This window comes from Chiroxiphia lanceolata, chromosome Z, assembly GCF_009829145.1.
Source record: "Chiroxiphia lanceolata isolate bChiLan1 chromosome Z, bChiLan1.pri, whole genome shotgun sequence".
Lineage (NCBI taxonomy): Eukaryota > Metazoa > Chordata > Aves > Passeriformes > Pipridae > Chiroxiphia > Chiroxiphia lanceolata.
In genome coordinates this window covers 9,378,688-9,400,266 of record NC_045671.1, presented here as the reverse complement: position 1 = coordinate 9,400,266, position 21,579 = coordinate 9,378,688, and the positions used below count along the sequence as shown (strand labels likewise).

At 41.8% G+C, this 21,579-nt stretch overlaps 1 protein-coding gene across 5 annotated transcripts in view; it reads right to left on the bottom strand.

Moving 5' to 3' along the window:
* Window positions 1–21,579, bottom strand: part of LOC116780238 (phospholipid-transporting ATPase FetA-like) — a 94,966-nt gene that overhangs the window by 28,269 nt on the left and 45,118 nt on the right. For all 5 annotated transcript variants that reach the window (XM_032674880.1, XM_032674883.1, XM_032674881.1 and 2 more), the window contains 9 exons: window positions 16,726–16,839; window positions 14,438–14,536; window positions 13,479–13,540; window positions 11,852–11,924; window positions 11,621–11,691; window positions 10,468–10,550; window positions 6,588–6,746; window positions 5,787–5,875; window positions 663–859 (listed from right to left, as the gene is read on the bottom strand). In XM_032674880.1, the coding sequence (XP_032530771.1) occupies window positions 663–859; window positions 5,787–5,875; window positions 6,588–6,746; window positions 10,468–10,550; window positions 11,621–11,691; window positions 11,852–11,924; window positions 13,479–13,540; window positions 14,438–14,536; window positions 16,726–16,839 (947 nt within the window). The remainder of the gene's footprint in view (window positions 1–662; window positions 860–5,786; window positions 5,876–6,587; window positions 6,747–10,467; window positions 10,551–11,620; window positions 11,692–11,851; window positions 11,925–13,478; window positions 13,541–14,437; window positions 14,537–16,725; window positions 16,840–21,579) is intronic.

Sequence of the window (21,579 nt, the reverse complement as noted above, 5' to 3'; positions counted from 1 at the left end):
CTGGTGTGACACACTGGACAGGAATGGTATTCATTCCTCTAATTTACCAACACAAAAAAGAGAGTCTCAGCAGCAAAGCTGACTGAAGAATGAGGTGCAGTGATAAACTAAATAAGGCTACTCAGTCTATACCCCAGCCTCAAGATTTTAAGAGCATCATAGACATATTGCCTACTTGTCACCTCTGCTTGCCTATCTGCAATAACCAACAGAACCCTACATTCTCTGTGAAGAGGCAGCACTCAGCTGATATAACACCAAGTATTATGGACCTTTAACCTGATTACACCTACTTACTTGGCCATCCACTCCTCGCAGGAATCCTAGTGCCACCTCAAAGAACAGGTGCCCTTTGATGGGCAGTGAAAAGAGCAAGATGCTCACTGTAGCAGGCTTCCAGCCTTGCTCCTATAGCATCCTACAGACCTACACCTCCACTTTAACTGCAAAATCATCCTCTCCTCTTCCCAGGGATCACTGCTGTCCCCACTCCAACCCTGATAAAGCCCTGAAGGCAGCAGAAATAAGAAAAGCATCTCTGTGGTTGTGTGCAGTCATTCACAAGGGGGCTGCATTTGGGTTTAGGGAAAATGCTGCTCCCAGCTAAGGCAAAAGCTAAAATTTTCTTAAGATCAAACATGAAAGGAGCTTCTGGCACATACCTGACATAGAGTGAAATCGGTACCACTGTGTTTAGAATGATCACATATGACCAGAACATGAGGAAGCCGGAGTAGGAGGCAGAGTTGACACCTTCTGCCCAGGGCAGATATACCTGGAAGTAGTAGCCCTTATCATGCTCCCAGATGCCATTGCCAATGGCTAGGATGAGACACATCAGTCCTAAAAATGCAAAAATCTGAAAAGCAAACAAACAAACCAACCAAATCAAAACTAAACAAAAAGTACTGCATTTTATTATTTTATTATGTATAGATTAAGGAAAAGAGCCTAATGAGACTGGGTTGGATAGCCTGAATCATAGGAAAATATACCTAGGGATGAAGAGGAAAAAACAGTGATGTTATGACACTTTTACCTCACAAGAACAAAACTACACAGTGTACAGAGTATGGCAGTTTGGAATTACAAGTCCTCAAACAGCTGGGGATTTAAATCACACGTAGACTTCTCAACTAGGGTGATCATGGTCAGTCACCTGCAGAACATTAGACCTAATTAGAGGTGAGTTGGGCTGAGGATCCCCAAACATCTGGCTGCACACTTGGAAAGAGAAACTACCTGGAGGACTTTACCTGGCCATTTGCTGGATGCATCATAGTCTTTCTCACAATTTCTGAAAAACAACTAAGGATAACCCAGCACTGTGCAGTTAGGAATTCAGCACTGGATATCACTCTAATGATTAAAAGAGTTAATTGCTGACTTAAAACTAATGGTTGCCTTGGTGTCTGCCCTCACAATTTGATTACATTTCCTTTGAGCAAATAGAAAGCAACACTAACCAGTGATGTGTATCCTTGGACTTTAGAGAAGCCTGTTTCCTGAAGCCTAAAGCAACCAGGGGAACAGCAACTGGGAAGCAAATTTCAAAGTGGGACAACTTAGTGAAAACTGGGGCTTGCTTGTGAACACTGGTTTATAGACACAAAAGCAATATATAGGACATAAAGCATTTTTGATTAAAAGAAGACAAGAATGCGGCAATATTACTTGAAAAAGAATAAAAGACTGGGAAGAAGGAAATTTAACAGAAATTAATATAAACTGCAAGGAATATAGAACTATGAATATCTAACAGCCATAAAATATCAAGAAAGCAAAACAGTAAAGTCATAAACAGGTGTGTGAAAAGCAGATGTGTTAACAGTCAGTCCTCCAAGAGGAAGAAGGAAGAAAGAATAGGGAAGTATCTATTCCCTATGATGTAACAGATGGAAAAGACAGATTGTGGCCACTGACAAAGAACAACACTACGTGGCTCTACCTGCTAATAAGCATTATTAGCAATGCAGTGAGTCCATGTAATTTAAAGATGGAAGCTTAGAGGAACCAATAAGGTTGATTTTTAACAAGCTTTGAGAACTGGGAAGCTCCGCCATCCTGGAAATCTGCTAACATAATTACAATATTTGTAAGGTAGAAATGGTGATGGTGGGGAAGATAAACTGCAGTTAGTTAGCTTGACACCCTTCCTGGAGAAATAATAATAAAATTATTCTTTAGACATAGACTTTTCCAAACATTTGACATAAAACAACCAATGTAGTAATAAAAAAGTGAAGACATGGAATCAACAGGCTACACAAAAGAGTAATTAGAAATCATCTTTTGCAAGTATAATCATTAGGAAGGAAATATCAGTAAGTTGGGCCATTATGTAAAGGCCACTCAGTGACAATCACATTAAAACAGTAATCAACCTTTTTAAAAAAACAGTAATTGAGATACAAACACAGAAACCTTGATGGTAAAACTAATATTTGTACTGCTGAAGTAATCTGTGAGAGGAAGAAGGATACTTTTATGGAGCAATATGAATCATTTGGTGAAAAGTTCATGCCTGATCAACTCGAGTTTTAATACCAAGAAGCCACTAAAAAGGAACTGCAGTAAGAAAAGGTGCTGGGCTGAGTTTCAGGGGACACATTTTTTTCCCACATGAGTAGTAGCTTTTCTATTTAATTGTAAGAGGCCAAATAAATTACTTGACTTGTGAAACAGAGACAATATTCCTTGCTGGTAAGGAATGTGCTGCAGTGTTTTTACATATCTGTGACCAGCAGTGAAAATAGACTTCAATCTGTGCTGTTGTAATTATTAGGACTTAAAGATATATGAGAGGCATGACCCACCTTGCTGCCCCACAGGTTAATTATCCGCTCGTAGAATATCACAATACATGTAGGCATTTTCACGTATGATTTAGGAACAGAAATACACACAGGGCAAGGCAGCAGTTGAACTTTCCCAAGGTGTCCCTGCCCATGGCTGGGGTGTTGGAACAAGATGATCTTTAAGGTCCCTTCCAACTCAAACCATTCTGTGATTCTATATCATAACAGCAGCTTTTGTCTACAACTGCACTTGCTTTATGCACATTTTGTTCTATGTGCATTTGGCCCTCACCCTTCACAACTCCACTGCAATACTTGTGCTTACACAAAGCTCACTAACATGCTGTTTGCTCTGAGACAAATGTGAAAGACCGATCCATTAACAACAGCCCCGGAGATTAATTTCTGTGCAGAGAAACAACTCTGTGCAGGGTGTTGTAATCGTAACCACAGCCCTGCAAGGGAAGGACGTGAAAAAACCCTGATTGTAGGCTTGTGCATGCTCATGGGGCTTCCCAGCATGAACATCCTTCCTTCCTTCCTGGGTCCTAGTACTGCACTGCCTACAAAAAATGCTCTTGACTAAGAATTTTATAAAGAGGAGGTGACTTTTCACAAACATTGACAGTTGGACTGTGTATAAAAACTGTTTCAGTTTCTTTAGTGGCACTTTGAATTCTGCTCCAGGATTTGAAACAGTAAGTTACATAAGAGATGAAGCTGACAGCCCTCCTTCTCTGAGAACATGCTCCCCCAAGCCTGCTAAAAAGCAAGTTTTGGAGAAAAAAGCATTTCTGGAGCTGGCGGGTCCATCGCCAGTGCAGGAACATTAGCTTGTCCCTCAGGTCACTGAGAAACACTTCCAAACGTGAAAAAACAGCTATGGTTGCCATCTGGAAAGGTTTACTCCTGATTAACCCTTGTTGAGGCAGAATAGGGCAACATTTAATGAGGCCTCCGCTGGCGACCTCCTTAAACACTGCTTTGTGTCTGGCAGTTTTATGGACAAATAAACGCAAAATAGCTTTGCCAGTGTTAACATGGAATAAGTTTCAGTACATTTAAATGAGCTATTAATAGCAAGCTGTGGCTGCTTTGTATTTCCAAACTCAAGAGCACAATATACTGCCTGTTTTTATGACTGCCTCTGTAACCTCTGACCACCCAGTGAGCTCGAAGGACCCAGTGCCACATCCCCTGAGGTGTGCAAAGAGCCTGGTGCTAAAGGCAGGACAGAGCTTTACTTTAGGTAAAAATTTTAGGTTCCTTAAAAATGTGTAAAGGAGACAAACACACCCTTGGCTCCTCTAGCGCCCCAGAGCCCAGGCAGAGGCTGATGCAATCGGCTGCAACTTGCTCGGTTTTTTAAAATGGAGCCAGGAGGTAAATTCATCTCATTTGTGTTTATGAAGAGAGGCCAAACAGACTGAAAGCTCTGGGTGGGATCCTTGGCTTGTGAAAGGAGATTTGGCAAATCTTAATCGAATGTTAAATTCCAAGTTCTCTATTCGGCTCTTCTCTGCTCCGTTTCTGTGCCCTGCAGATTCCCCACAGCCCGTTATCCTCTCCAGCCAGAGCATAGCAGGACACCTAAGGAAATGTGAAGTTTTTCAAATGCTTGCAAAGTTTTGAATGTAAGAGGCCCAAACCTTGCTTGTTTTTGCTGTCCCCTTAAGGGGAGGAAGGGAAGAAAACACTGAGGAAAACAAGCTGATGATCATAATCAAGATTTTCACTTGGCAGAGATTGGTGCAAGGTTACTAAAGTCAAGGGCGTGTCCTTACTGTACATGGAACAAGGGCTCAGGAAGGACTGAAGATGACCCTGGAGTGGCTCTCTGTGTTGTGGCATTACAGGGCATCCCTCGGCCCACCTAGAGAACTTTTGGGATCCTGAGAAAAAGGCAAGAAGACAGGGGATGAGGTGAACTGGGAAAGCTGGAGAATGGTGCCATCCTGGAAATGTTTGTTCTCTAAGCCCCATTGCTGAGGAAGCATGAAGTCACAGAAGGCACGGAGAGCTCAGGATAGCCTTGCTGTGATGGACAGACTGGTGCTGGATGCCTCCTCCAGGGCTTCCTCCAGTGCCTGGGGATGGATGCTGGCCCCAGCTGGCTATGAATTTGGTCTGGAGAGCAAGAGCAGGAAGGAAGAAGCAGCAACAGTGATCATCAGACCCTCCTAGTGTCATAAACTGAAGGTGTTGGAGCATGCATGACAAACTTGCACCCAAAGGAAAATAAAATCTGAAACTAAAGACCTTTTCTTCAAGCAACATCGACTGAAGTAGTGTCAGAGTGTATGTCCTCCTTCCCTGAGTGGCTTTAAAATCAAGCAGTAAAATCTTGGGAGAGTTCGTAAAAGAATCACTATCTCTGCCTGGAAGTATTTGCCATTTGTTAAAACCACTGATGAGCTTAACCCTCAAATTAGATCTGTTTTTCAATCTGAGAAGAGTGCCTGCTATATACGATTAGTGTTCTCAAATTTCCCAGCTGCTAAAAACATCAGTTTCTGAGCATTAATGAGACCATGTTTAATATTTTATCCTAACATGTTAAGTCAGAAGCTGTCATCATGTAAATTAACAAACTCAATTATCAAGCCCTATGCAGATACCACCAGAGATGCCAGGAGATCAGAGGGAAGAGGGAGAACAGCTGATAAATAGAAAATGACAAAATTACTAGGAGAAAAAAGGCATTTGAAGGCTTTAATATATTTCTTACACAAAAATGCAGAGCAAGGGAGAGCAGAGAAAATGACAAGCTCAGAAGAAAAGTCCTTAATTCTGCCAATGTAACTGCCTTGCTTTGCAAGATGGGCTGACAGAGGTGCTGCCGAATCGGTCTGCTAATAAATTATTACATCGTTTTTCTTTTTATCATTAGTCACTTCTGATATTTCCTCATCTGTGTGGGCAAAGAGGTGGAGCATCTGGAAACGATGAACACATCTGAAGAAATGAAGACACATTAATCAGGCTTACCACCAACACAAGGACATTCATGAGCCGATCGATGCTTGTTCGTTTAAAAGTTGTTTTTCCACTGTTCTGCATTAGTTTGGTGTCTGGCCCTGGAGATGAAACACACTTGTTAATTTCAGTAATAAAGCTTAGCTGTTCTAAAGCTGATTCCCTCTGAGGCCCCACTGTGCCTTCCAGCATAAATGACTATTGCAGTTTTCTTGAAGGCAGGTATGTACAGTTTGCAGTGCTGGTGGAAAACTTACGCAGAAACAGGTTAAGTCATTTGCCTGAGATTATATGGGGATAGTCACATAAAACCATTAATTCTGGACTTTGACTCTGCTCTCGTCTTTCAACATTCAATCCTCCCTTTCAGGTTTAATTACTTTTCACAGAATACCTGATACTGCTATGTTATTGGTGACATATTATACATTATCTCACATGTCTGGAGAACTATAGGAACAACAGAAGGACTATGCTCATAAAAAGCATAGATCTAATCAATAATAATATTGATGACCCTGATATTCCAATATGGATTAAAGTCACATAGAAATTATAAGGAATTTAACTGAATACATTTGACAGAATTCTTAGCCAGATTTACTCCTTACATTCTTACTGATTGATCAAGAGTCCCCTCCTGTACTTTGCTGCATGCATTTCTGAAATAAAAAACTGTGTTGTTCTTGTACTTGGTAGAAACACATTTTCCAAAGAGGAAAATACTTGATTCCTCTGTGCCTGCTGGGTGTGATATACTTCCATGCTAGTGCTGCTCTGCTCTGCAATTCACATATCAGTCTTTCTACCTACCAGCATAAATAACAAGTCCAAAGCACCACTCTGTGTTCCTGATAGTACAGCCCCTCAGCAACATCTTCTCATTGTCCAGGGCATACTTTTCTCCTCGAAGAGTAAGAGTGCCTGTGAATTTATCCAGTTTGTTATTTGGTGCCTCACATCTGACTTCACCTATAAAAAAGAAGGTAAAAGCATAAATGGAAATCTTGTCCCACAAAGATGTCATCAATACCTCATTCCCAGCTGTTCCCCAGAGACAGTATTTGACTTAGCTGCAGTCAACTCCAGATCCTGTCATTCCTATTCTGTATCTTACACTTACTTACTCATCATTTGGGATGTTGCTCCTTCCCCATCTTCCTGTCATAATCCAATGGACCACAATGAATTTAAATTTATCCCATTCTTTGAACATGCCAGTGTTCTATTGGTAGAGTACAAAACAAAGTTTCCACAGCTTTTATGTGGGTGAGAAGAAATGCTGAACCAGCAACATAGTTTTAACCCACTCACAGCGAGTTCATAGTGTAGGATGTCACTGGATAACTTTAGCTAAAAGTGCTGACATCACCTTTTTTCCTATTTCATTTTCTCTCAAACTGCAGGAGCCCAAGCGAGAAAAATCATAGCCTAAAGGCTGCAAAAGAGTAATTAACTGAGGTGTCTTTGTTCACTGTTTTTTAATTTCATCTGTTTTATAACTCAAGTCCCAGTGGCACATAAAAAAATACTGCTACCTTCTTGGGCCAAGCAGCTGATGCTGTAAGTGATTGGAGTGTCTTTTTCCATGTTTTATATTTACTTTTTGTAATAAAATGTGTTCTGATACCTTGACATAAAAATTACTATTTAAACTAATATTTAAATCAACAGTTGCACCTGACATTTAAAGATTCAAAGCAGAGCCCTGTGGATGTATGGAAAAGAACTGGAAAATACAAATATGCCTTAGTGAAAGGGAATCCAAGAGTTCAGTCTGTTCACTTAATCAGCAGGAGCATTAAAGTTATTTTGATCACAGCCTGAAAATACCTACATAAAGACTAGCATTTGCAGAGAGTACAGCTCTTCCAGCTATTCTCAGACAAAACACATCAGGCTTAAGAGACTGGAAACAAAATTCAGAGAAGTCCAGAAGAAAAGTGCAGCTTTAAGTATCATGATAAGTCTTCACCACTATATATTCTAAAATCAAAAATGAATGTTATTTTCATAGAAAAGTAGCTCTACTCTAGGGCAGACAAATTGTCCGACTGGAAAGATGAAATGACTAGGAAATTTAGCGACACGTGACATCAGAGCTCATACTAACAACTATGTTTATCTTCTGTTTTATCATCTGGTTAGTCCAACAACAACCAGACCTGTACCCCATCATTACTGAAAGCCTGCAGCAGCCAGACCCACCTCTCTGCCTCCCTTGTAATCCTTGAAAAGCACAAAGGAAACAGAGGCTTTGCACTGCAACCTGAAACAGCACAATGAGACTTTGGCAAACCAAACCCAGGGCATGATCTCCCAGCAGGAACAGTGTCTCTGTGGTGGGACAGTGCTCATGTGAGCACCTTGAGTCTGCTCTCCTGTAAGCGAGTGGGTCTGAGTTGATTTTGAGATCTGAAGAGATTCGTCCAGATGAGACAAATCACAAAAGAGTGAGAAGCTCTACAGATTCACCCAATCGACCCAGCAACTGCAGCTGAAGATACCACAGCAAGACACATGCCTCCTGTCTCCCTCTCCCACTAACAGCAATAGGATACCTGGAGTGTATTTCAATTGAAAGGTTAAATACTGCCAAGTCAACATGTGATAAGTAGTAGATAACTGAAAAGTATTGTTTCTTTTCTCATCTCCCAGTTCCCTAAATCAAATAAAGAAGTTCAGTGTTTTGCAAGCATCTTCCTTATCTGAACCATCACTATGTCAAACATCATAACTCACATTAAGCATTCCACTGAGTGCCTGTATTAGCTGCTCGACCCTTTCCTCTCTTCCTGTCTTAAAAAGTAATTAGAGAAAGAGTTACATAAATATTTAAATATTCTGCAGAGGTTTGCTAAGGGAAATGCAAGGTTGGGTCTGATTCCAGGCACTCTTCCCAGTACACTGTCAAATATAAATCATCCTGGGAAACATTTTATTCATTTTAAGTATTGTGAGGAGGCCACTTTTATTTACAACATACTTAAAATAGAGATTTACAGAATAAATAAATATCTGATAAGAAAATTTGCAATTTTCCAAAATATTTTTAAACATTTTTTTAATTAAGCACTTCCAAGAATGCAGTGCTCTCAGATAAGCATCACACTGAAAATGCTTGAAAAATTATTTTAGATTAAGATTTTGCTTACAAATTGATAGACATTGCAGCCTGTTCAGAAAAATAATTAAGGCATGCCACTCCTATTACTAACATAAAGCATCTAACTGCTTCTGTAAAAACACATTTCTCAAGACCTAAAACACTCAGAACCTCAGCCATTACTTCAGAGAAACCCTGATGTACTGAGCTGATATTCAGCAAAGACCACACACGTTATTGCCTAAAACCTCAACAAAGAAGGCAAAAGAAGCTCTACCAGAGACAGTGCCAGCTTTATACTCTTTGCCACATCCCCACCACCTGTCCTGGAATCATCAAAAAGATTTTTTTAAAAATTATTTTCCTCCTTTATCTAAAATATTTCCTGAGAGCCTGCAATCCTTGGGATGTTCCAAGGACAGCAGCACTCGCTCCAACCCTTTCCATACCGACTATCCCTGTAATCCTGTCCTCATATCTAAGCCAGCAGGGCACTGCAGAACGTGACTAAACATCACTAGGTCTGTTCCCTCGTCCTCTCTCCACAGGCAGATGATGTGTGAGCATGGAGTATTCTGGTTTTGGCAGATCTGGCTCCTTTCTGTGTATGTGCTGCTATGCACTCCCAGGTATTCAGCGACAGGACACATGGCAATGGTTCAAGTTGCACCAGGAGAGGTTCAGAGTGGACGGTAGGAAATATTGCTTTGCTGAGAGGGTGAACACACATTGGAACAGGCTTCCTAGAAGGGTGATCGATGCCCCCAAGCCTGTCAGGTTTAAGAGGCTTCTGGACAATGGCCTTAAAAACATACTTTAGCTTTTGGTCAGCCCTGAAGAAGTCAGGCAGTTGGACTACATGATTGTTGTAGGTCCCTTCCAACTTTTATTCTATTCTGTTCTCTCCTATCCTATCCCTATCCTATCCTAGTCTATCCTATCCTATCCTACCTTATCATATCCTATATTTGATATACAAAACAGTGCAAAAAAGGACACGTTTCCTGTTAACCACATCTGCACTGCCTGCCTTTAAATGTTTTAAAATGCAGTCTTTATTGCGGCATTGAGAGAGGAGAGGAATGCTTTAGGCTGGGAAGAAGTCACCTGTCCTGTGTGCACAGAGTTAGTCCTCGGGTCTGTGTGGTGACTGGAAAGTGCTGCTGCTCAGAAGATAAATGTAATGGGTGTATCAGCATTGCTGCATCAATGTAAAAGTGCAGTGTGAGAATGTTTTGAGATCAGAACTAAGCATAAGGTTTTGGGAAAACAGTTTCCATTATGCAGTTACATGAAGTCTTTTAGTGGGGTTCCAGGTGGTGTAGTATCAACATGTACAGACATATACTAAAGCAAAGTGTGTGTCCAGAAGTAGAATTGCCACCAATGCAGTTTCAGGTTACAGCCATGCATGGCACTGAGACCTGCAAGCAAAGAGGGACCTATTCTTCTACATATGCTGTTTTGCTGGCACTGTTTCCAGAGAAGTCCTAGCAGGAGGCAGTGGACAGCTTGGAAGGAAGAGTCCTAACCACCCTCTGGACTCTGGAGTTTAGGCAAATCCTCTGAAAAGTGAATTTTACTCACCATTAAACTCTGTCAGCTTCTGAAGATCTTCTCCAAGTTCTGCAGTGACTGTCAGTGCCTGCTTCACCTTCAGGTTTGTTTCACTGTGACAAACAACATGAGACAAAAACATGAACTGCAAGTCATATGTGAACTGAAAGCTCTCCCTGAAAGTCACTTCTGCTCTTGGGGACAGTCTTCTTCCTTGGACATCTGATGGACTGTGTTACCACATGCCTTTTTCACCTGGCCAGTGCGTGTAGATTGTCTCTTTCAGTTGCAAAGACAGAGGAAGTCTGGGCATGGTATCATGGTATTAGAGGAGGTGAGGTGAGAGGTGAGGTGTGTATCCTGTCACTCATGACACATTTGACCCCAAGGTATCTGAGCACATAGGAGAGCTCTGGATCTCTCATGGTATTCTGATCCTGAAGAGTACTCCAGTCTCGGGACTAGCTAGCTAGGGAGTTTGAAATGCAATGTCAAAAGAATACTGCATTTGTTCAGGGCCTCTTAAAAGTGGTACTTGTATGTGCAAAAGCTACAAGCTCATTTTCAGCAGAAATCAAACAGGGAAAGTCCAGAGGGCTGTCTGTAGGGTCTTAGGAGAGACACAATCTCTTGAACTCTCTGGTCTTGCTTATATACAGGCAGTGCAAAAACAGTAGTGCAAACTGGGTCATAAAGATGAGGTCAGATCCAGTTTATTCCAATTAATACAAGTTGCAGCCCTCTGCCTTGTGGCCAGTTGTGTCCTGGAGTGAGCAGCATTTGGAAGCCTTTGCAGTGCGCATGCATTGATATTATGGTATAGCAGTCCAAAGGAGATTACTGGATCTATTCATTATGATCATCTCACCCAGATAATCTGCCTAAAAGAAAACACTAAGGGAGATAAAAGAAACAGAAAACTTCTGCCAGTGACCTGTGATATTGCACAAACATATGTCTAACTCTCAGTGTTATAACTAACTGAAAAATTCCCCTCTAATGTGACTGAAGGAGGCAAAAGTATCCATCAGATGATGTTATTTTCAATATACCTATCCAAAGTTTATTCCACATATTATGAAACCCTGGCTACAAAAGCTATTGCAGGTACACCTGCAGCACCCAGGGTCACCAGGCTTTGCAGTGGTGGCTGTGACTGCACCCAAGGGCCAGGTTCACTTACCCATCCAGCTCAGCTGTCTCGATGTACGTCAGGCTGTGCGGTTCACTGCTTGAGAGCAACAGTAGATCAGCCTGAACACAGATAGACAAGGCTTGGCATGAGTTCACACAGTCCGTAGGCGCTGCACCACAGTGCTGCTTGTGGTTAATGCCACACTAAGACTGATTTTCTTGTGAATGATAAGAGTGACAGAGATTAACTGTGGTCAGGATAGAGAGAAATAGCACTCACCGTCACAAAGTTGTTGTTTTCTAGCTTTATTATATCCCCCACTTGGACATTCATCCATTTTTGTTCCTTTAACCTGCAAGAAAACTTCTGGTGAGGAAGCACGTAAAGTGAACACCACTTGGGAGAGCAGTATACTTGTCTCTGCTCCTGGAGCCAGACTTGGGCTGTTGATAAGATGGAACAGGGTCTGCCAAGGTGTGTCCTGATCCATACTAAGCTAGCAGACCACTACAGTGCAAAGAACAGCAGTAAAAAGCAGTGGTTGGGGAGACCTGTGCCAGGTTGAGACCAAGTCCCACAATGGCACCACAGTTCATGTGAACTGTCCTTGTCTCTGGACTGACTACTCCCTTCCTTCTCTTAAAGGGCCACGTTGTCTCAGAAAATAAAGCTCTCTATTTTGTGTAAGAGACTTCCCAAGCACCTGTGAAAATTGCTGATTGTGTTAGGTTTTCGAAGTGGTATTATGGGCCACAGTAACTGGATGTCAGGAAGGTCAACAGGTGCTTTGGCTGTGCATGTGTCTGTCTAAGCCAAGTCTGCAGTGGTCTTCACAGCACTAAGCCAGACGTGCACACAGGCAGCCAGCTAGACTGCAAGCACAAATGTAACTAAGTCATGATAACTGTATATGCAAAATCTAGAGGTGAGAAATATCAGGAACTGCCTCAAAACAGGACTGATACTTAAGCTTGAACTCAGCTCAGCCTTGCTTTTTTAATGTTGGTCAGAACTGGGCAGGACTTGCGGTTTCCAGTTTTAGAAAAAGGCAGAATGTTATAAAACTTCTGTTTCAATGTGTGTTTCCTAGACACAGTAACTAATATGTAGTAGACTAAGAAACTGGTTTACTTAGCAGAAAGCACAAAAAATGTGTTCCTATTCTTCAGTTTCCGGCGTATATATTTTTAACTGTTTGATCATCTGTTGACGCTTACACAACAAACTGTTTGCTATCTATAGTATGGAAGTCACCAGAGACTTCACAACTGTCTACAGCCGTGTCCTACACAGAGTTGGACTCCATGGAGCTGCAAGTAAACAGCACATCTGTCTGCCATGAAAGCCAAGGCCTCTTCTTTTGTTTTTCTGCAGGAAAGAATAGTGCTAACAGTGCAATGTCCAAAGCACACAGCTGAAATATTTTTGAGTACATTTAAGCCAGAAGTTCTATACACACTCAAAGTATTATGACATGTACGAAGGAGTAATTCCAGTTTCTTAATTTCAAATAACTTGTTGATAATGCCTAGTATTGCTTAATGCAAAATAAATGCTGTGAGCATAAATGGACACAGAAGATCACTTTGCTTGTCACCTCTGGGGTAAGGAGTAAAATAACTAAGCACAAAGTACTGCTTACTTAAACATATATATCCAGGAACAGAAGGAGTTTACTTTTTGTCAGCACAAGGTCACAGCACAGATTGTGGTACTATGTCTTGGGTTCATTAACTGAACACATAGTCTAAAACTGCACGACGAACGAGTGGTGTGAAACACAATTCGATTTTAAAATGTTTAGGGATTCTCAGGAAACATACACATACACCAAAAAAAATTTTAAAATATTACTAATAGAATGTTCTTGCCAGTCAGAATTACAGCAAAAATCAAAAAGACTTACATGCCATTGATCAGGACCTGGACTGGGCGGTTGTTGACGTGTTTGTCGCTTTTGTGTCGATTCTGAAAATTGGATCAGTAAGTTATAAGGCATTTCCAGGAAACCAAGCACACTACAGCCGTAGGCTGTTCATTAACATTTTAGGTTTCCACCCAGCTGGCTGAATGGGTCAGGCAGATTAGGGTCACAGCTGAGTCAGAGTCTAGCGCATGTTTACACTCGTAACACAGGGCATAACTAGTCTGCAAAGAGCAACAGGCAACACGGGGCTTATTCTTGGAGGGAGGAAGGAGGGTAGAGCCTTATATGTCACTTAACAAACTTCTGACTCGGTGTTGCTTCTGTCCATCTCAGTTTGTAAACACCAGAGAAATTAATTCTTCTGCTTCGATACGGAAAGTGGCCACAGATGTTTTGGCATTGCTCCATAGAGCATCAAAATTATTTTAATAATGAGAGAAATTCAGATTATAAAATTAGGTCTAATATCACCCCATGAAGTCATTGGGACTTTGGCTATTAGCCCTGTTGGGAGCAAACTTTGGCCAAAGCTGGGCAAGTTTGAAAAATCACAGGTGGGTTGAGCTCTTGCTTCCTACCAAATGTTTTTTTCCATATACATTGAGCTAGATGACAGAGGATGAGTTCTCCAAAGTGGAAGCCTAAGAACAGACTTCTGTGCCAGCGTCCCGACATATCTATCGGTGACCACATTTTCAAACATGCTGAGCAGTTTCAGAGAAAGTCAATGGGGCTGCTGGGTCGCTCAGCAATATGGAAATTCTAGCTCCTTTTTAGGTAACAAACTGTAGATCTGGGGATCTAATCTCAGACCCCATCTTGGCCACAGACTAGTTCTCCAACTGCCTGCCTCCGGCTGCGTTTAAGTGGTTTCTTTTAGTCACTGCTGAAGTATCACAGGCAAACTCCAAAGTACAGGTCAGAAATGCAGATCTTACAAAATCATCGATGGCATCTTTTACGCCTGACACAGCCAGCACCAGCACCAGGGGCACCACTGTTGTAAACCAGGCCAGTGAGGAAATCTGGGGAATCAACTGTGGGAAGAAAAGATCTGAGTTAAGAAATTTCCTGCCAGTTCAGAAAACCATTGTTTCCTAATCAAGCTGCAGACAACATTTTTCTGTGGTATCTGAATATAGAATAAAGACAGAAATGCAGCTCTATCCCTGATATGTGACCCCACAAAGGTGGGAGAGCCAGGGAACCCAAACTTTGCTTACAAACAAGCTGTAATTTAAGTTATAAACTTGGAGCTGTCAAAAAGTGTAGTGGGTTGCTATTTCTTCTTGTTTGTAAACTTAGGATTGCAAAGTCCCCAGTGGATTTCCTTGGAAATACTGATATGGGCAAGCAAAGCCTGCTGTGAGGAACTCAGAGCTATCTGAGCAAAGCCAGCTGTGCAGAGCCTTCAAAAGCTGCTGTTCTTTGTTTCAGCAACTCTTAACATTTTGCTGAAGTAAACATCACATCACTAAACAACACACAGCTGTTGCCAGGGCTGACCTTGCTCTTCCATGACCAACAAAGCCATTTTTGTTTCCTACATCTTTAATAGTCAGAGGACCCAAGAGTTCAAGGTGATTCTGTCATGCCTTCAGTGATGCAGAGGTAGATGTCTTACCCCCGCATAGTTCTCTTCCTCTAAAAGCACAGCACTAGGGATGGAAGCAATGTAAAACCAGCATTAGTGTGTCCATCAGTATGGATTTTGGCAGTGTCAACTCCGTGTGCATTGTGAAGTTGACATTTCTGCACTGTCACAGCCCAGATCGTCCAGGCACCACCAGATCTATCCAGGAGGAATGATGTTTAGAGGCAAGCACAGATCTGCTCAGCTGTAGAGGCTGCAACTGCTACCTTCTCACCTAACTGGCAATATGCATGTCCCACTGGTCTGTGACAAAGGAGTAGGCAGGCAAGAGTCCCCACAGCCTACACATCACATCCACTCCCAGTGAAGGAATTGATACACCCAGTGCCACAGGGATAGTGTGAGGGGAAAAAATTAAATGGAGCAATATGTAGATATAACAGACTAATGTCTGCCCTCTTTAGACTACCTTAATGTCAAGAGAAAGCTGTGTGCTTTTATATACAGTCTCTCCTAGATGGCTCAGCAAAACACACAGTGAAATAATTTCAGGCAAATAGTGCGAAACAGTATGAATTTGACAGACAAACAGCTAGAGTGCAGTACAACAACACAGGAACAGTACTGTCAGCTTGGCTGAAAAGGCATCTTCACTAGTTTGTTGAAAAATATACTATCACTGAAATTTCCAAAATTCATTCCCTGTAAATAAGCAAAGATATATGTGGTTTGCTGCAGGCTTGACCACATTTTACCTATGCTTTTTTGAGCTGAAATTGTAAAAAAAGCATTTGAAATGAGTTATTTTGCAAATTTGTATGCACTGGAATGGTCAAATTTAAAATATCATACTTGAAACACAATCAAAATTATACCCTTTTTCCTGATAATGTGTGCTCTGATGAGACTCAACAATAACAGAGTGCACTGCTGTATTTTAGCAAAGTGCAAAGGGTCAGAAATCCTGGTATCAATTTCTCCAGTACGTTCAGCTTTCAGGCAGAGTATTATTACCAGCAGCAATGAGCAAGGTGCAACTTAACGCCACTATGATCCACAGGGTTCAATAGTGTCACCAGTGTCTGAGACACTCCATATTGGACACCTTCCTCACCCTGAAGCAGGGAGCAGCAATATTCCCCTTTATTGGAACTACCCACAACATTGAGCCTTCCTCATGTTAACTCCTTCCTGCCCAGGGAAACAGCATAGGTTATACATTTATTCTTCTTGCTGTTGCCTTTGAGACTGCCAATGGAATCTGCCTTAAAATCTATTGGGAAGAGACAACTTGGCTTTATACTACAGAAGGAATAAGTAATGCAAATCTGAGGACAGCCAGGAGCAGTCAGATGTAGACACAAAGGGGCAGTAGGACACGACATGAAAAAGTTGCACAATTTGTTGAAAACTTTAATTAAATTTTTTTCTTCATTTAGTTGAAATCCTCATATGCAAAGCTAAGAGAGAAAATTGCTTTTTCTCTGCCCTACTTTCTACCTCCTATAAGGTTTTACAAAGACACTAATTCACAACAGGGATATAACTTGCTCTTCATTACATCTGTCAAACATAGACTGGCTTTGATAACAAAGAACACACGCTGCTGGAAACAGCACAGTGAAGTCATACCTGCAAAATCAGCAAGAAAAGAAAGTAGGCATTGGCTATTCGCTGAAACTGTTCAAACAGGTTGAGAGGCAGGAAAGTGAAGAAATTGTATTTCGATGTTTTAATTGAATTGTTCTGTAAGGAAAAAAATATAAGGAAAATAAGTAGGATTGGTAAAACAGGAAACAAAATTACAGCACAACACATTTCAACTGTGTTTTACTTGCTTATATTTAGCAATAGCATTGTTTCCAAAAGCAGCTCAAAAACCGTTTCCTTTTCCCCCACACAATCATGCCAAGCCTGGATAAACAGAGAATTCCTTTTGGAACTGGTGAAAACATGATGCTCAGTTTATGCCAGTGCTGATACAGGTACATATAGTTGCTCACAAAGAGACACATTTTCACTTTATTAATAGTCTTCTTACACATGCACAAATAAAAGTAAGAACTGTAACCAGCACACAACAATTTTGTTGTCAGAATCTACAAAGCAGTGTTAGAAAACACATGCCAGGTCAACCATCTGCAGCTTGCCTGAGACTCTGAAGCACACATCAACTGGACAATTCCACAGGAGGTAAAGGTCCTCTTATGAGCAGAATACAACATTATTATTATTTTTGGCTGATTCAGCAACCTTTCAGCTCAGCAACTTCAAGGGGTGGCTTGTTTCTATTCCACAAAGATCACTTGAATGCGGTGTTTTGCAAACAGCCACAAACACCAGAACTCGCTATTTCAGCAAGCGAGTTGCAGCTCTGTTCCCTATTTCCAGTTTCCTTTTCTAATTGCAGATGGCCCCTCCAGCCACAAGAAGCAGCTGCTCCCCTGTCTGTCTTCTGCAAACCAAAGACCCAAGCTCTAGATTAATGAACTGGGCATTTTCTCCTGCAAAGCTCGGAGAACTCTGGTCCAATACTTGATACCAGCCAGTCAGGCTCAATCCATCATACTGAGCCCACCAGCTTGGGCTGTCCCTTCAGTTTTCGATGCTGGACTTTCTTTTCATATGAAGTTTAACAGGCACTCATTCAGGTTTAGTCCTGGAAGGATTTATGTCATCTGTTCCCAGCACATCTAAAATTCCCCCCACACACACCAGAAGCTCTCCAGATGATCCCTATTAACCCCCTCCCAGGTAACCTAAGGTATGACAGCACAAGGAGGCAGATACGAAGTGCACTGTCATTCTGTAATAGGTTTGCTGGTTCAACAGAAGTGAAAATGGTGATTGCAATATTGTAAGAGCCTTTAGATATTGCTAAACTGGTGGGAGGACAGAAGTTACTAAGTATGAATCACAGCCCACTTCTAATCCCTGCATTAATCCACGATCTCAACATCTACACTGGTACACATCAGCATTTTTCCACCACTAAATCATTACTTAAGATTACCAGTGTAAGGTGTGTAGAGGGGAAGCTACTCCATTTTAGGCAGTTACTGGATTTCTTTATGTTCAGACACAAAGTACAGCAATGTTATTCAGCATTAACTTCATGTTTTATCCCTAGGACAAGCTGAATGAATAAGTCTCTAAAAGGGCAGAAATGGAAACACTCTTCATGGAAGAGCTAGAGAAATCCTCCCATTGATTGCACTCCAGCAAGAAAGGATATTTATCAGCAATCATCATATAAACAATATTGCCTCTCTTCTGACATTGCATAGCCACCTTCAAGTGTCATTAACTCTGTCTATGTCATGACACACAGTTAAATTTGGTTTATTTCAAAATTCTTTACCATGGGATATGTATTGCAGACAGCCTCCATGGACACTGCTGAAACAGAAGCAAAGGAATAGCAGCATCCTCTTCAAACCCAGCATAATGAGAACTAAACTGCTTGACAAGACTGTGTCCACCAGACACAGAGTCTAGCAGATTTTTTAATAAAAACTGGATCTAAATATCCTCCCTGCCCACTGTTCTGAAGAAAAGTATCACAGTCACTTACTTTAAAAATAAAAAATGAAACAGAAGACAGTAGCTGCAGGAAAAAGTAAGTGCAGAGGATCTGACCTTTGTGCATCAACAGATTTCAGAGGGTCACATACAACATGGGAAAAACTACTCAGTAAACACTCAGATAAAGTTCATAGATCTTTGCCTGCAAAAATCTCAGAGGGGAATAAGAAAAGAATGGGAGTGGTTTATTTCAAATCCTGTCTTCTATTTCTGTCCATTAATTACGTCAGGAAAACCACCGAATGAACCACAGCCATTCACTTTGTTTCCTATTGCCATTAGGCATGGTAAAAACCCCAGACATAACAGCTTCCAAATGCTTAACTACAGGAATCTGGACATCCAGTGTATTCTCCGTAGTTGTTCAGGATCATGATACTATTGGATACATACTGTCTTTTGGGACACTGGAACACTTCAGACCTCAGAATAAGGATAGGGAGTATTATCATGGATTTTCTCATTGTTCTGGAATCTATAATTAAAACTAATCACCTGAAAAAAACCCTCATAACTACGATGAAGCTTTCTAATTCAACACGTAACTTGTTCGTGGACCCCAAGGACTAAAAGAATATCAATGGTAAATTATAATGACAAACTAGGGAAACCTTCAGCCTTTCCAGTTCAAAGCTCTGCATTCCCACATCATGGTTGCAGTTGAACTCTGTGCAAGGTATCACAGAATCACAGAATGATTTGGGTTGGAAGTGACCTTAAAGATCATGTTGTTCCAATCCCCCTACCATGGGCAGGAACACCTTCCACTAAACCAGGTTGCTCAGAGCCCCATCCAGCCTGGCCTTGAACACCTCCAGGCATGGGGCATCTATAGCTTCTCTGGGCAACCTGTGCCAGGGCCTCACCAACCTCATGACAAAGAATTTCTTCCTAATATCTAATTTAACTGTACTCTTTCAGTTTGAAGCCATTCCTCCTTGCCCTGGCACTACATGCTCTTTATAAATAAAGTCCTTCTCCATCATTTTTGTGGGGTCCCTTCAGTTAGTGGGAGGCCAAAATCAGGTCAACCTGAAGCCTTCTCTTTTCCAGGAACAAGTCCAGTTCTCTCAGGTATCATTTATGTTTTCATGGAACACTACAGGGCTGTGTACTTTGATAGCTCAGGCTCTTAGTTGACTACAGGGAAATCTCAGTTCGTCTTTGCTCTTGATCTTACCTTTCTGTGTGATGCTGAACACCATCACCCCCTGTTAGTCTTTTGAGCTGTACCAGAACGTGACTCTGGGGTGGGAGGGGTGCTCTGGGCACCTACAGTACCGCAGTGTGTTAAATAGTCCATATGCAGCCATCATTTTATAAGCAACGCCTCTAATACATCATCTGTCTCACATTCCCCATGCTCTGCCTTCAGAGAGGGAGACTCCCATAGAGAAAAAGTCATGGAGAGGAAAAATCTTTTTAACAGCAACTGGGTGTTGAGAGGCCTTACTGGAACTTCTGGTTTTCCTATAGATTTATAAAAATCAACAGCTAAGCAAAGCAGCTCTATGGGCTAAGCACAAAGATGGAAATGGGGAGCTTTACTCTTACTCCCAGATTTGCCCTAGACTTCTGCTTTTCTGAGGGCAGTCCCTGCATGCACCTGTGTCCTAAATGGGCAGGTTTGAGTGTGGTTACCCATCGTCAGCCTCAAGCTCTCCAGATGCGAAGCTTGACACCAGAGCAACGCTGTCTGTGGGTGAGGGATTATTCTCATCTGCTCTTTTCAGGGGCTAGATTCACACCTCCTGGAGGTGTGACTCCACCAAAATGCTGTCCCTAAGAATAGTGCTCATCGCGCCACAGTTACACAAGTCCAGATCTGGAGGATGAGCTGTTACTTTGGGGGTGTTTTCAGAAGCCCGCCTGTGACGTCCGACTGCAGGCAAAACTCAGCAGATGGTTCCTACCTTTGTTCGCTGAGCAAACAAATCATCTCCTCGCCACAAAAGTCACTGGAAATAAGAGACGCTGCTGCTTTTGTGGCTAGGTTATGGAGGACTAAAGGGTATGGCAGGGTATTGAGCCTCTGAATTTATACCCCTGGCTCAGTGAAATAGCAGTTCCCAGTAGCTGGACAAACTAGCCCAAGGAAAATTTTAGCAAAACTTTGGCAATCCCACAGGGAGGTGTTATGCCACAATACGTGGCAATTTCTCTGGTACCCGTGTAGCAGTAGGTACAGACCAATGAACAGCTGAGAAGCAGAAATGTCTTTCCCAGGTGTTTTGATAAAGCCTTGCAAGGAGGCAGCGGGAGCACAATTCCATGGCATTTTGTTTGACTGCAGCAACACTACTGGAAAGCATGCAGATGCTATAAAGCAAATATGTGACCGTAGGGCTGTGAATGTGCTCAGGAAGATATTTAACAAACTCATGTAGCAGTGCACATGGTGCCACAGAGGCCTTGTTTCCACAGGGAGTACAGAACAATCAGATCAGATCAGTTTTAAGCCTTCAAAGTTCACTGCCTTATTCCTGATGGTGGGCAGCAGCCCCAACTCTACAGAACACTGAGAAAGGCCAACAGGATGTAATGGTGTTAATCTGGTCCCTGTAAAAAAATAAACTCCCAGGAGTAAAAGACTGGCCAAACACCAGAAATAAAAATAACTAAAACCAAACCACAATTTTTGGTCTTTTTTCCCCTTTTTTTCTTGTTGTTTTTTTTTTCTTTTTTCTTTTAACACAAAAACAATGGGAATGTCTTACATATCTAACCCCTCAGCCCCCTCTTGGCAGTACTAATAAAACGAGGTCCAGGATCTCATCACATATTCAGTATTCCAGGAAAGTCTCTAGGAAAATGTGGTCACTGGTTGTGTTTTCCTATGCTGTTCCTTCTGCCTGCTGTTATCCCATTTACTGAGCAGTTAATCATCCCTGTGGCGAGTGT